Below are 15389 nucleotides of genomic sequence, written 5' to 3' on the forward strand. Positions count from 1 at the left end.
TTATACAAGTTTTAAAAGAAAAAAATAAACAATGTTGGACCAAATAGATACAATAATATTTGGATTAAGAATTTATAAATTTGATCTGGTTAGCCAAATCAAATCAGTCCATTTTTTTTACCAACCTATTCTTTTTATAGTGTGACCTACCTAAATCAATTTTGACAACTCTAATAAAATTCAAATTAAAAGTTTTACTTGATACTTATTATAACGTTCAATTTTAAATGTTTTTTATATTAATTATTTTCACAAAAATACATTAAAGTTAATTTTAGAATGATATGACATAAAAGAATCATAACCCATTAATGTTTGTTATTTTTTTTTCCTTAAAAAATGTTAGTTTTGTTCATAAGTATAATTTAGAAGAAAAAGTACTAATTTAAGACAACGTTAATACTCTTAATTAATTAATTTTCTTTATCCTAATTAATAGTTAATTAGACCTTATAATAAAGACTGGAAGGAGTACTTTTTTTTTTAAGTAGGACTAAATCGAAAAAAAAAGTTTCTTAAAAGGACAAAAACTGTATTTCAACTTTTTTTAAGGTGAGAAACTTTATTAGAATTAAGGATTAGAATTACAATGGTTGCTATGCCAGTATTCCAATTTCGGTGTGTTGTATTTGAAGTTCGAACACAATCATGTATTTGCGTACAAGTTAATGAAAATTTAACTCTTGATTTTTACGTTTATTTAATTTATTTACTTTTTATATAGTTATTTATTCATCCTCAATTCATTTTTTTCTTAACAAAACTGATGAGATTTATTGTTGATATCAATCCATTCACACCCAAAAGAAAATAGCATAATCAAGAAGGAAGAAAAGTAAGAAAAATAATAGGAAACTTTTAAAAAAATTTATTGATAGATAAAACAATAAATTACTAAAACACTTGTTTTGTTTTGAAGTGCAATTAGTTTAAAATTTTAAAGACTTTATTCATCGTCTCAAGTTTTGAGGCCATTATTTTAAAAACTCTATTCATACATCTCTAGTTTTCAAGCCATTCTACTCAGCAAAAAAAAAGAAAACCATTGTACAGCATTAGCAATTAGCCATGTATATGTGCCTTCTTTGAAGTGCAATTACATCCACATGCATGTGCGGATAGTAGACCAAATCTCATGAAATGGAAGTGTTTTACAACAATGGAATCCAATAATTCAATAGGTTTTAGTAAGAAAAGAATAAAGCTAAAGATATAACTTTCATTTTTTATCTTTAAGCAATAACCACTTGAGTCTTAATCAGTATTTCCTTCCCAACTTAAGGCTGAATAACAGATTTACGAGCCAATAATCATTAGGAAATTTTGGTATATACCATGTTTCGGATATGCTTTACATTACAAAACAACTAGCACATGCAAATTAGCCACAATGAACAAATGAACTAATAATTATAAAAAAAAAGTTGAGTTTGGTACAACATGATTAGGCAAATAAAAAAACCATGCCTAAAACAATGCAACTCAATTAGTGAAAAACCCAATCACAGATGAAATCATATCTTTCTTTAACAAAACAAGCACACACGTATACTCACACCAAGAATCTGATAAATCTCACGTTTGTTGGAAAAGCTCAGTCAGTTAATTTTTGCTCCTACACTAGATCATCTGGCCCGGCAAGCACGACCTGTCATTTAAAAAACAAAATACCAGTTTTTAATTTGCATGAAGGGATCCATTTCAGCAAGGAAATGCATGCAGAGCTTTTAAAGCAAACTTGTAACATATCTAAAGAATGAGACAAAGAAAGTCAACATATGAATCAGTAGATAACAAGGTAAAGGGGTGCATACATTGCAATCAAGAGCATATTTCCTGGCAACCATAATGGCTGAATTTCGGTCTCTCTCTGATTCAAAGGTTAATACAAATGAGAGGCCCTTTCTTGCTTGCCAAAACAACACCTTCGCTGCATTCGCGACATCACTTCTAACGCCACATAGCTATAGTTAAATAAAATGTCAGTTTAAGGGATATAGTCAAATAGAGACTTAAAAGATGATGAACCATAAAAAAAAGTACACAGATGAAATAGTGCACTATGATAAAATAAAATGTTAGTTTAAGGGATATAGTCAAACAGAGACTTAAAAGATGATGAACCATAAAAAAAAGTACACAGATGAAATAGTGCACTATGATAATCTAGGTTGCCAGTACCTGCATTGATGGGGAGTAAATCTCTCTAGCTTTTGTAATCCAACCTCTGCATAGCTTTATCCTCATTCTCCCCACATTAAATGAATGAGTAGAATGGGATGAGTGATCTTTTCCATTCATTTGAGAAATAACTACCTGTATAAAATCCAAATACAAACTGTAAGAATTATTGTGCCAAAAAATGTCCATTTTACCCAAAGCAAACTTCCTCTTTTAGATAAGCAGATAAAAATGAGTGTGAAAAGGTGAAAGTAGATAGTTAGATACACAAAAAGTGAAACATTAAACAAGTTATAAATTGATAATGCATGTAGGAAACTCACTCCTTTAGACCAGAAAAGTTCAAGGAATACAAGGCTCTATTTTATGTTACAAAAGTCATAAACAACTAAAAAATATAGCATGCACCTTTATCAAAACATCAGAATGAGCAAATCAATAATACATCTGTCTCTAAGATGTAATATTTTCTTGAAACTAATTTGTGGTTGTGTTTATAACCCACAGGAAGTAAGGGGGAAAGGCCAAACAATACTCAAAACTTGGTCAAAAGTTGCAACAGTAATAATACAGGTAGATGTTAAACTAACACAAGGATTATTTATTTACTTTTGGGGTACTAAATCTGTCAGACCTAAGGGAAGGCCCCACCACAAGGGTAGTGCCAAAAGGGATCCTACTAGGTGGGGAGGGGAACAGAAATAGGAAAGAGATGTTCCATCTGAGGGTCTTGAACCCCCTATCAAGAACTTATAAGCAAATTTCTCAACTAAGTAATCAAGGTTTCGGACCACATGGAATTTAACTCTAAGCTTTTAAAGATTGTCTTCAAGAAACAACTGTGAAAAGACAAACATGTTTTATAATGTTTGTTGAATTAAATCACACATTTTCTACATTTTCTGTATTGAATGCTTAAAGTTGATATTTGAATAGCCTTTTCTACCAGGAATAGTTAAAATTACTGAATCTAAAAAGACTGTAGATGACATACATTAAAATCAGTATTAGATTTTCGTAGAAGTGTCTCCACATGGCTTCCAAGTCCTGAAACTGTTACACACAGATAGGTAGCTGTTAGCCTTTCTTTTCTACTTCTAGATGCATTATTGGTATTGTCAGGTACACAACAACCTCAACCATGCATTCTAAAACCAGAAATAATTAGTTGGGAAAAACAAAAGGTAAGCCTGTAATAAAACTAACCAGTTTGAATGGGATTAGTTGTTAGGGTGAGCTTTTTCCCATTTGAGACAATATCTACTTGTAAGATTCTCCCAACATCAGAGGGGTCAGGAGCATATATTGATTTGTTGGCACCTGAGAAAAAAAGGCAAACCAACTTCAAACAGAATTAAAAACAATCAAGATAAATTAGCTGTTGGAGCCCAGTCAGGCAAACAGCAGCATAAATATAGTCAAATAAGATACATAGAACAATATTCATTATGGAGGTCATAAATAAAAATGGATTCCACCACCAGATTGGAGCCATACATCTTCTAAAGTCAATGAACTAATAGGAGCTATATTTGGCAGGAAAGCATGACAATGATGACAGACAGAGAGAGGTGTATTTGTAAAGTTTATTTGCTGGATTGTAAATACATATCACTAAAGAGATATTGCATTTCCAGTAAACACTTATGCAAAAGCACTTTAGACTTGAAGTATGGACACTGTACAAGTCCACTTTACCTTGTACAGTGTTTTTTTTGCTCGGCAAAAATAGATATTTTTATATATATGAAGAGTACCAGTGGTACTAAAGATACATAATAAGGATTATGTAGTCAGCTGGTTCCTTTGGTTGTTACAAGGAACCGAGCTAGACTCACAATAACATATTACAAATGTCCAGCACCTACTATCCCATCCTAAATGCAAAAACCTGCTCTTAGATGATCGTTCTTCTAATTGCTGGCCATTTGACCCCCTCCCTAGCCCTCTGACATTGTAGGTGAAGTGTAATTAAAAAAAAACTTCGTACCCCATTGCCCAGAGGCTCTTCGCTATGCGAAGGTATGGGGGAGGGATATTGTACGCAGCCTTACCCTTGCATATGCAAAGAGGCTGTTTCCGGATTCGAACCCATGACCAACAAGTCACCAAGGCACAACTTTACCGCTGCACCAGGGCTCGCCCTCAAGTGTAATTAAATTTAATTTAATAAATTTGGAATGGAGTTAGTATAAATCGAATACTTACTATTTGACTTAAAGGCTTTGATACCATGTCAAGGACCAACTATCCTAAAAGCTAAAGCTGCTGTTAGGCACAGGCACGTGAATGGTTTTACATCTCAAGTATAGATCTACAGTGGAAACAAAACTGGCTGATTTGTATATACACAGATAATAGAGTCATTGAAAATCTTCCAGAAGGATATCAAATTATCAGAATCAAGAATAAATGTTACTAAAATAAATCAATACAAATACTACGATCTGGTTATTCTGAAACACAATTGAGTATCAACTAAAAGAGAGATACCTGAAATAACTTCCCTCCAGCTGCCTTCAGAAGACAAGCGGTACCACTGAAATGAACATTTCGAAACCTGTGGCACTTCATCTGAGCAAGGCTGGACTCGCAGATATGAACCCAAAGCTTCAGAACCATCTAACATGTATAAACAAGATTTATTTTCCTCGTTCCTCTTGCTCATGATTAGCTGGCATGGATGAAATGAAGTTATTGCAAGAAAAGTATATTTGAGTTTATTAAATCTTGATATAGCGTGTCCAAATTATAGTTTGCAAATCTAATCAAATTGATGATAAATTTGATAGTTAATTAGAGTAAGTAAAAGTAAAACCAGATATCAACAAACCTCTTTCTGAAGCTTAATTGAAAATATAGATTTCTCTCGAATTTGATCCCTAAGAGCACGTAGTTCATATTCCATGGCCATCACCTGAAACCATACAATTCTCATATTTCACCCATATGAAGAATATTCAAATTGTAATACACTCTAGTTAATGGATCCTTAAATTATCATGTGCCTAATTGTACAGGTATTGATAAGTTATCCAAAATGATATGAAGTGTAGATATGAAAATTTTAATAGATTTAGGATACAAGTATAGCAGAATATAATAATTAGCATGTAAAATATTTTCCAGATATGTTATGGTCTATTTTACACAATTCAAACCAAATTTCAGCATTTGATGACATTTCTATGCATTTCAAATGTTTCAATCAAAATTTCTCATTTTTCACAGGAAAATATAGTATCTAAGCATGATGTATGATGTGTAAGTACAAAATTATGGGAAAATTGGAGTGCTAATGTTTCTTGAAAATATCTGGATGATTATTATTATTATTATTATTATTAATAATAATGATAATTTATTATTATTATTATTTTAAAATGGAGTATAGTGAAATTAAGCAAAAACCATCAGCAACAACAGTATTGAGGAAGCAAAAAGCAATTCACCTTGCTTGGGTGATGCAACAATTTGATTCTTCTAGACTCTTGAACCTCTTCGACTAGTCCATCCACATCCTGACAGTGAAGAACAACAGATGGAGTACACTTTACGTACTAAAACATAATAGTAACTACAATATCAATAAAGCACCTTTACAAATTTTCCACATTCATATACATTACAAACTGAAGGATGATATAACATGATATGAAGATATCATGTAAATGACTGGCAAACAGCTACTTACAGGGTAGTCGGAAAATCCAAGCTTGTATGTTTATGCATAGGATTTCTATAGGTGAATGAGTAAAGTAAGTTCATAAGAAACTTTTAACATATATAAATTATATTTAAGGTCTTTTTAGGAAATGTTATCTTCTAGCAGTGTCCATCATACAGAGAATAAACCCTTCTTTTCTATCCTAAAATTGTATTATTTAGTAATTCTTGGCTTATACGGTTAGATTATACCCATACATATAATTCTCTTGTGTACATTGAAGATTATTATACTGCAAAGTAATGCTTGATTATGAATTCATTAATGCAAAATTATACACACATACACACAAATTGTGTAATCAAACAGCATTTTAGTACCTGTGGTTTAGAAGCTTGGGAAGCTTTTTCTTGTTCTTCAAGAGCCTCCCCAATTCTCAGCACCACAGCTCTAGCACTTTCAATTTCGGCACAAGCAAAAGACTTCTCTTGATTAACCAAATTTTTAGCATCTTCAGAAGCCTATAGAACAAAGATGGATTCTGATTTTTATTTTATTTTTTTGTTAAAAAAAATTAAATGGAAGAACTAGAAAAATAAAACTATTTCAGAAAGCCCTGGAGAAGGAAAAATAATTGCAATGCTTATCAGTGTCTAAATGAAGTACTAGTACTACTAAGGAATAATTATCACCATGGTTTCACTTTCAATGCATTATAAAAGAGACTCCAAATCACAAAATAATTTTCAGAGAGACCAATTTCATTCCATTATATGAAATGAAAAGGGAACAATGTTGATCTTGTTGAAAGGTGACAGCAAAAGGAAGGAACCAAAGGCACCGTTCTATGAGATTGGAATGTCTCAACAAATTTATGCAATACAGTTTGTAACAGTTTATTCCAAACAATACACAAATACATGTCAAACTATCAATCGTCTAATTATTGTTTTACAATCTGTTAAAAAAATATCCAAATGAAATATTGGAATTTGATCAAAGTACGAGTGGTAAAAATTCAGAAATTGTTCAAGTAAATCACAACTATGAGCAGAAAGTTTTGAAGGAGATTCTATAACAAATTACAAAAAGTTTAGATGTCGAAGAAGACCTGTTTGAGAAAGTTTACAAGCTTCTTCACTTCAAACTTCTCTTGAATCAATTCTCCTTCATTTTGGGTTAACTTAACTGCTAAAGCTTCCACCTGTGAGGAATATATTGTTAATTATGAATACTTAGCATTAGTAACATGAATTGAAGAGGAAAAAGAAATTTCCTCGTGCATTCTGAAATAGCTTCAAATATGTGGGGTTAAAGAAAAGAAAGGGAGACATACTCCACAAAAGAAAGCCAGAAAGCTCAAAAGTCAGGAAGACTCATTTTTTGTCTGCTCATCAGACAAAATGAAATACTATTTCAAACTTTGAACAATGTAATATACCCAACCATGGCGTAATATAAACTAACAAACCATAGAGATAGCTTTCTCCACATCCTCTTTGTTTCTTCCTGCAAAACGGCCTCTTAAAGATTCTAAGGCATCTCTTAGCTTTTTCAAAAGAACATGTCCCTCCAAAGATGCCACGTCTCTTAGCTTTGCCTGAATTCCACACCAAAAGGAATGGGAGGGGGGATCATCAGAAGTTGAGAAAAGAAATATGACTCAAATGAAGTGCCAAAAAACAATCGGATGAATTATGATTCGTAGTCAATAGCAAAATCTATTTCAACAATGGCAGTTTCGGTTGCCTAAAAACTAAAAGAGATCTAACTTGAACCTGCTATTTTATTTTATTTTTTGCTTTTTACCAGACTAATGTGTATTTTGACAGAACAGGGGAGTGATGAATAAATTGGCTTTTTTGTGTTAAAGAAAAGAAATAATCAACAGTAGACCATAAGAAAATAATGAAGACCTCATTAGACAACTTAGCAGCTGCAGCCAGGTTCTTGTCAAATTTACTGGCAAGGTCACGAACTGAGATACGCTTGTGTTGGTCTGACAAATTGGAAGCTTCTTGTTCAATAACGTCCTTCAAAGAAGGACCCTGGTTATCCTCAACTGGCTCTTCCAGAACTTGATTATCAGCATCCAGTTTGTACTTCGGAAAACTATTAGAAATAAAGCTCACATCAGCTGAAACTGGCGGAAATGCCTCCATTGGCATCCTGATTTCAACTTCAGGACTTATCTTTGTCATGTTGAAAATTGGTGATCTGGTAAAAAAAAATTGCAATATAGTATGAGACCTTAAGAATATATCAATGATGAGTCAAAATCAAAACAACATTGAAGTATAGAAGACTCCATTTCTTCATCAAAAACTACAATTAAACCCAGCTTAGTGAAGTAGATTGAGGACATATGACATGCAATGTAGAAAAGATGAAGCCATGAAAGAATCCTAAAAGCTAGAAAACATGATGGAATAAGGATGGCTGACACTCCTGTGATCTGGTCTACTACTCAATGCTCCTTCACCATGAGAGAAAAATCAAATTACTAAATAAACGTGTCTTCATTTAACTGAACCATATTGGACAATTAAAGCTCTAGAGTTTCACTCTTCTTTGTTATGCATATGTTATATGAACTTTAAGATGCATCAAACACATTTGATCCCATGTCAAGCATAACAGAGTCAGACAACAGGGAAAGGACATCCCAAATTCAACCCAATGCAAGTAGGTGGGATTAAACCACAATCAAAACCTAAGCAACAAAAGCTCATCACTGTTGCTGATGATCTGCCAATTATGAATGACATTGCAAATCAAACCATCCTAGTTCTGTATAAAACGATGAAAAGCTTAAGAATGTTGTTACCAAAGATTAGACTTAGAAGAAGGATAAAATCTTGAAGTGTAATCACCAAAGATCAGAGTTGGCGATGAATATATTTGGTTTGATGTAAGATACAAGATGGGTTTAGACTAAAACAGCCATTTCATTTGAATTCATTTTAGTTTGAGCAGAAAAAAGTGGTCGAACACATCAATTGTCAGTCAATTCATATACGTCTAAGAACAGGAAAAAGAAAAGGATGGAAGAATTAAATTAATCCGGCGTCTTATTAGAAAAAAAAATGATGTAGTAGCAGCAGCTAGCATTAGTAGTAATATTCAAAGGGGAAGATTAGAAGCAATAACATCAACTGACAGCTATGTTGTAGTTGATTATTAATCTCAAAACATTAAAGTGATTTATTTTCTATTTTTAGTGAGAGAAAAAAAAAGGATCAAGCGCAGTCACCATGTCAACTAGCATTCATATTACGGAACTACATCATCAAATGAATTTTCAAGTTAGTGCAGCAGTTTCCTAGTATAGAAACAAAACAAAAAAAATCAGATAAGAAAAAATAAGAGCGTAGTTTCTCCTGCCCCAACAAACACGCAAAACCATGAAACCAAATAGATCTACACAACAAAAAAATGAAAAATTGCATACATTAACGGAGGCCTGATACACAATAAATCAACAAGAAAAAATGAAAAAAAAAAAAAAAACATAACATAGTGAGAGAAACAAAGTAAAAACATTGATAATTTGAGATCAACCAAGAGCATTCATTATCTTCTGATTACACCAACTTCTCAAAATGCATTTCTGAATATCATCAAATCAACCCACATTCCTCAATTTCCATTCCATTGGAATTACAAATGCAAAAAAGAAAACAAAAAAAAAAAAAAGCAAAATCTTACTTCTAACTGAGCAAGGCCACTGAAGCAAAGAATAGAAAAAGAAAAATGAAAAGTGAGAGTGAATGAGAGAGAGGAAAGAGTTGCATGCAACCAAAACGGAAATGCAAGAGAGAGAATAAGAGAGTAATAACCGAAACAAAAGGGTGATTAATTAAGAGAAGGAGTTACCACAGCTTAAGCCGGTTGCAGGTAAGCAAAACAAGAAAAGAGAAAGAGACAAGACAGGATTGAAGTTGAAGAATTACAACAACAACAACAACAACAACAGCAGCAGAAGAAGAAGAAGAAGGATGAGGAAGAAGAAGAAGAATCTAAAGAGTGGGCATTAGCATTGCTTTTTGAAAAGGTTTAAAAAAAAAAAGAAGAAGAAAGAAGAAAAGAAAGAGAGAAATAGGAAAAGGCTTGTAAACCTGACTCATTTGTCTCCCCTCCCAACGACTTAAATCAATTTGTTTTTTCACTAACTGCATCATTGTTACGCCCTCCCTCCATCGAGGTGGGGGCCACCCTGCATTGCTCACGCGCCGTCCCCACATCCTCCGTGCCCGGGTCACGCTTTTACTACACAGGTGCGCGTGCACACGCGCGCGTGCGCTTGGCCGAATCATCGTATCGTACCGTGGTTGTTTTTTTTTTTAATATATATATATATATATATATATATATATATATATATATCGTTCTTTTATTTTACAGCGGGGACTGATGTTTGGCGGGGTGTCCTTCTTTTGACTACTTTTTCCGAAGAATGTCCCTCCGTCTTTCTGGTATTTACGCAAGTGCCACCACCTCAAACAATGCATAATACAGTATACAAAAAGAGACTCTTCATCGACACATCTTCTATCATATTTATTTAAACATTATTTACTATTAATTGAAATTATAAATTTTTATGAATTATGTTTCTTTTTTAATGACTTTCTCTTAATTTTATAATTTTTAATAAATTTTGACCAATAAATATATGTATTAAAAAGAGTGTATTAAAATGTGTGCACTCCTTATAAAAAAATATCAAAAATGAGTCCATCTTTAAATTAAAGAGTGTAGTTTTCCTCGGTAAATATTTGGAGTAAATAATATGCGAATCCACAATGTAAAATCTTAATTAATTTATTTCTATTATTTAGTTACAGATTGACATATATGGTAAATGTATAAATTTTTAATTATACATAGAAATTAAACTAATTCAGCAATAAGAACTATAAAAAGTAAACTCTAATTTATAGTATAAAAAAAGTATAAAAACTGGTCTAATCCATATATAAAACTCTTACACAGTCAATTTTGATAGATTAAAAAAAAAAAGACAAGTTACAATATCACCAATCTATATATGTAAGCAGCAATAACAAAAGTTTCCCACCGTGATTAACTATATGTGTACAAGGATAAAATCTCTTTGGAAAACTTATTTTTAGATTGAGCTACTCAATTTGGTGATTTTAAAGTGTAGAAAGATAATCGCTTTACTCAATTTGATAAGACAACCCGATAATGTGTATTTACTTCTAGTTAATTTAAAGTGTATTGTGATTTTAAAATTCAAAATGATACCCATAAAGGAATTAATTTTTAATTTATATTTTATTTAAGTAGCAAAGTGAAATTATTTTAAAATATAAATAAAAGTATATTTTAAAAGCAAACTTAAACAATTTTGTTCTTCTTAAAGAAATATATATACTCACGAAAAATTGATTTTAAAATATATAAACTCATGATCCATTACTATACTCGATTTCATTCACGGCGTGGTGATTTTTGGGGTCAAAATAAAGTTCGAACTGGCCCTTGCAATAAAAATAAAAATAAAAACAAAATAAAAACCACGTGATGGCTACATGGGTATAAAGAAACTGTAGACGATGGATGTTGCAGTGATGTTGGGGAAAAAAATACACGAAAGGAACAAAGACAAAGTGTTGGTTTGGTTTTTTAGTTAGCCAGCTATCAAATTGAGATGGCTTAAGACTTTATCCGTGTGTGACTTTTTTTCCTTATATATTAATTCTTAAGAGAGATATTCGAATGCATGAACATGTTTTTTTTTTATTGTGACTCTTATAATTGAACCTCGGATGTGGGGCCATTTCTGCTAAACAAGCACACCTTAGTATGAAAAGGAATTTTAGGTTACGTATTTTTCATGTATTTCATGTAATAATTCGTTATTTTTTAAACTTTTATTTAATATTTGGTATTTTATTTTGTCTTCAATTTAAGAGGGCATGCATTATTTAATATATCTGGATTTTTTATGTCAACTTTTTGCTGAAGTAGATTGTGTGGAAGCAAATAGATATGAAAATCCTGCACAAACTAAAATTTAATGAAATTGTTGTAGATTCACGTGCAATATTTTTTATGATTGTCTTTTACGTTTAATAAAGAAATATAAATATCATTCATTAAAAAATTAAGAGTTTAATATGAAAAAATTTACACTATCAACCAATAAAAAATATTATTAATATAATTTTTAATATTATTATTATTATTATTATAAAATCAACAAATATAATTTTTAATATTATTATTATTATTATAAAATCAACAAATTTATCATATATATAATAATTTATAATTAAATAATAATATAAAAAATTACACTAATGCATACTTTTTTTACTCTAAAATTATAAAATTATAATGCAGCAACATTATTCCAGCATTGTGTAGGTGAGAGCACCATGCATGGAAATCAAAAAGCATACATGTGAGAGAGGGAGGAACTATGAGGTCACTTATCACAGTTGGGCCTATATAAGTGCGCTTGGTTGCATTGTCTATTTTTCAACATTTGTAACTGTTATATGCCCTTAAATTTTGGGATTAGTACTCATAATTGATTCTATAGTACACTATATTATAAAAGGAAAGTTTCCTTTCTGTGTGACTTGTCTTGATGGTGAAAGAGCACCAAACTGTGTGCAAAGGCTGTAGATATAGGTGTTATTTTAATGATAGATGCAATGACTAATACGTAATATGAATTTATGAGAAAAATGTATCATGCTTATTGAATACTCTAATTACCCAAATGAAGATTGATCAAACTAATTTTGTTACAAGGCTACACCTATATCTAACGCTGTTTATATAGTATAAGGTTAATATGATGAGTTAATTTAATAACTTTCAGCTAAAAAAATCATTCTCCAGCTTTCAGTTAATCTGCTATTTTGTCAAATATAACTTATATATTGTTTTTATCTTTTCTAACTATTTTAGTGCTAATAAAAAATGTGATTTAATGTTTTTATAATAATTATTCTAAAATGCATATTAATGTTGATTCTTTATTGATTGAATTCGCCATTAAAATATGCTGAAAGAGCTCCTAAACAGTTTAATTACACTCTTTGTATCATAATATAGTAGACAAACTAAAACTATTAATAATGATATCATAATTTATATGTGGAGTAACAAGAAGCATCGAAGTGGCTTAGGGTTCAATATTCTTCTATCTGGCATACCCCACATGCCCTTTTGGCATCAAAGTCACCTGCAGCCTCGGAATTGATGATGATTGATATTGTTGGACCAAAAATCTCTCAATACATCCAAGTGCTACTAACTTGGATTTATATATATATATATATATATATATATATATATATATATATATATATATATATATGCACTTCCTAACTGTTCTTTATTATATGTGCATATACTTAATTATAATTTATATGCGCGTCTAGGGGAAGGAATCATGGAAATGATGGCAGTGTTAGATAATACGCTGGTTATCATAACAGCCATTTTGGACTTAAAACTTTTTGCGAAATGCCATCTATTCTATTTATGCTTGCTGGGTTTTTGACCCACATTCTTTCATTTGCAATTAGTTGTGGTGGGGGAGGATTTGGTGGGAAAAAATTAACTTAATTAATTACTGTCCTTAATTATTGTTAGGGCCTTTAGCAACCCGCAACTGATAGCACCAAGGCACTTGCCCTTGCACTTTAACTTATTTAGAGATCCCGGTCCCCAGAAAAGATCAATTAATATAGTTGTGCTTCTAAATAACCGATCAGTTGATGAATAAGAAATAATATTATTATGATTTATCGAAAAAATTGTTGTCATTTTTTTTCCATAAACATCGGTATAAAAGTATCACAATGGATCAAGACATTAATTTTGACTATGTTGGCACTCCAAAGTCAATTGATCCTCTACCACATATCAAAGACTTCATTCAACAAAAAACCACGAAAAATATTTGGGGGATATGGACCAAATCCAATTATTACAAACGAAACCTATAAGAAAACAATGAATATCTATTTCTAAAAAAGTCTGATCTAATGAAGCCAAGAATTAGATCCCACCAAGTAAAATCATGGGAGTGCAAACTAAAACAAGCTAATTTATCTGCTCAAGAGTTGTCTTCTCTTTATATATGCGAGGATATCTAAAAATAATTCTGAGTGATATCTAAACTGTTTAGGAGATAAAAGATAAAATTGATTCAACCAACTAGAATGAAAAACAAAAACAAAAGTGTATGATGGTTCATTTTTATAGTACATCATATATAAGCATATAAATTGTAAATAAAATGTGGAGTCATATGACAAATTCTTGTATTTGAGTTTGTGGATAAAAAAAATGTGATGGAAAAATAAAATATCATATTAAAAGTAACTAGTTAGCTTCTTTGACAAAAATTAATTATGGATAAAATTATAAGTATATAGTTTACATAAATATCATACTGACCTAAAAAAATTATAGTCTTGTGATATATGAGAATATATCAATCCTTGAATAGAATATATGGGATGTAGGAATTGTTTGGACGTTCAACGGTCCCGCTAAAACATTAGACATAGTTGTCAAAAATAAATCAGACAACTTGACTTAATCTAGGGACCAAGGTGTGAAAAGCAAGTTGACTAGAGTTAGGTCAATTGTCATATAAGTCATTGATTTATTGACATATCACGTTGGGTTAGATTGACCCAAAAAATTTCATAACTTGGGTTATTTTTTGTGCTAGCGAAAATATGCTTAAGATCTTTTTAAGAAATGAGATATGTTGGATTGTAGACCAATCTCAACTTTGATGGAGATAAACACAAAAGCATTTAGTTGAGGAAATGAATTGAACTTAAGGATGCTACAATGTATAGAAAGCTAGTGGGTAGTTGGTTTCCATTCTATTAAAAGTATCACGTTGAATAAGAATAAACGCAAAGAACAATTTATATACATTTTTCTTTCTTAATCCATCAAGGTATTTTTTAAGGAACAAACTTGTAAAAATCAACAAGAGCCAAAGTAAATAAGACATTGAATGCTAGATTCTAAACTTGTGTGTTGCACGAGATTGTTTAAATTATATATTTCAATATTTTTAATTTTTTTTTTAAATATGTACATATATAAAATTATTAATTTTTAATTTATAGTAGTATGTTAAATTCAAAGGTACATTGAATAAATATGAATATTATTTTTTAGTGTTCAATTTTTTTGTGCGTATTAAATCGTTTGATTGTTGTGTTTTTGTTGGATTGGTTCTCAGTCATGTCATTGAATATGGTCATTTGCTTCAAATTTTAGTGTTTTGCTCCTACAATTGTATTTTTAACTTCTTTCTTTGAAATATTTATTTTTTATGGTTAGGTATTTAATATAATGTCTTAATCAAGAGTTCACATATTGTGTTTTTTTATTGAGTATTTAACAAATATGGTAGGATAATTTCGTCTGCTCACATATTTCAATTGACTAACGACATTAACAAAAAGGGGATAAAAGTAATGTAAATAAAGGGGAGGAGAATCAGGTGCAATTTGAAAAAACACAG

The 15389-nt window shown here is 31.0% G+C and overlaps 1 protein-coding gene across 3 annotated transcripts; it reads right to left on the reverse strand.

The window, feature by feature from the left end:
- Positions 1-1277: 1277 nt before the first annotated feature.
- On the reverse strand, positions 1278-9957 carry LOC114406609 (stomatal closure-related actin-binding protein 3-like). Of its 3 annotated transcripts, XM_028369365.1 has the most exons (14): positions 9725-9957; positions 9557-9575; positions 7765-8065; positions 7320-7448; positions 6960-7052; positions 6229-6369; positions 5634-5702; positions 5015-5098; positions 4675-4855; positions 3388-3501; positions 3176-3234; positions 2182-2316; positions 1815-1964; positions 1296-1648 (listed from the first exon to the last, which is right to left on the reverse strand). In XM_028369365.1, exons 3-14 carry the CDS (start codon positions 8047-8049, stop codon positions 1616-1618), a joined length of 1473 nt encoding a protein of 490 aa, XP_028225166.1. In that variant the 5' UTR covers positions 8050-8065; positions 9557-9575; positions 9725-9957; the 3' UTR covers positions 1296-1615. The 3 variants fall into 3 exon arrangements, with proteins under 3 accessions (XP_028225165.1, XP_028225166.1, XP_028225167.1); XM_028369364.1 differs by lacking the exon at positions 9557-9575 and having other exon boundaries at positions 1278-1648; XM_028369366.1 differs by lacking the exons at positions 9557-9575; positions 9725-9957 and adding an exon at positions 8676-8694.
- Positions 9958-15389: the final 5432 nt, after the last annotated feature.

The sequence above is a fragment of the Glycine soja genome, chromosome 3, assembly GCF_004193775.1.
Source record: "Glycine soja cultivar W05 chromosome 3, ASM419377v2, whole genome shotgun sequence".
NCBI lineage: Eukaryota > Viridiplantae > Streptophyta > Magnoliopsida > Fabales > Fabaceae > Glycine > Glycine soja.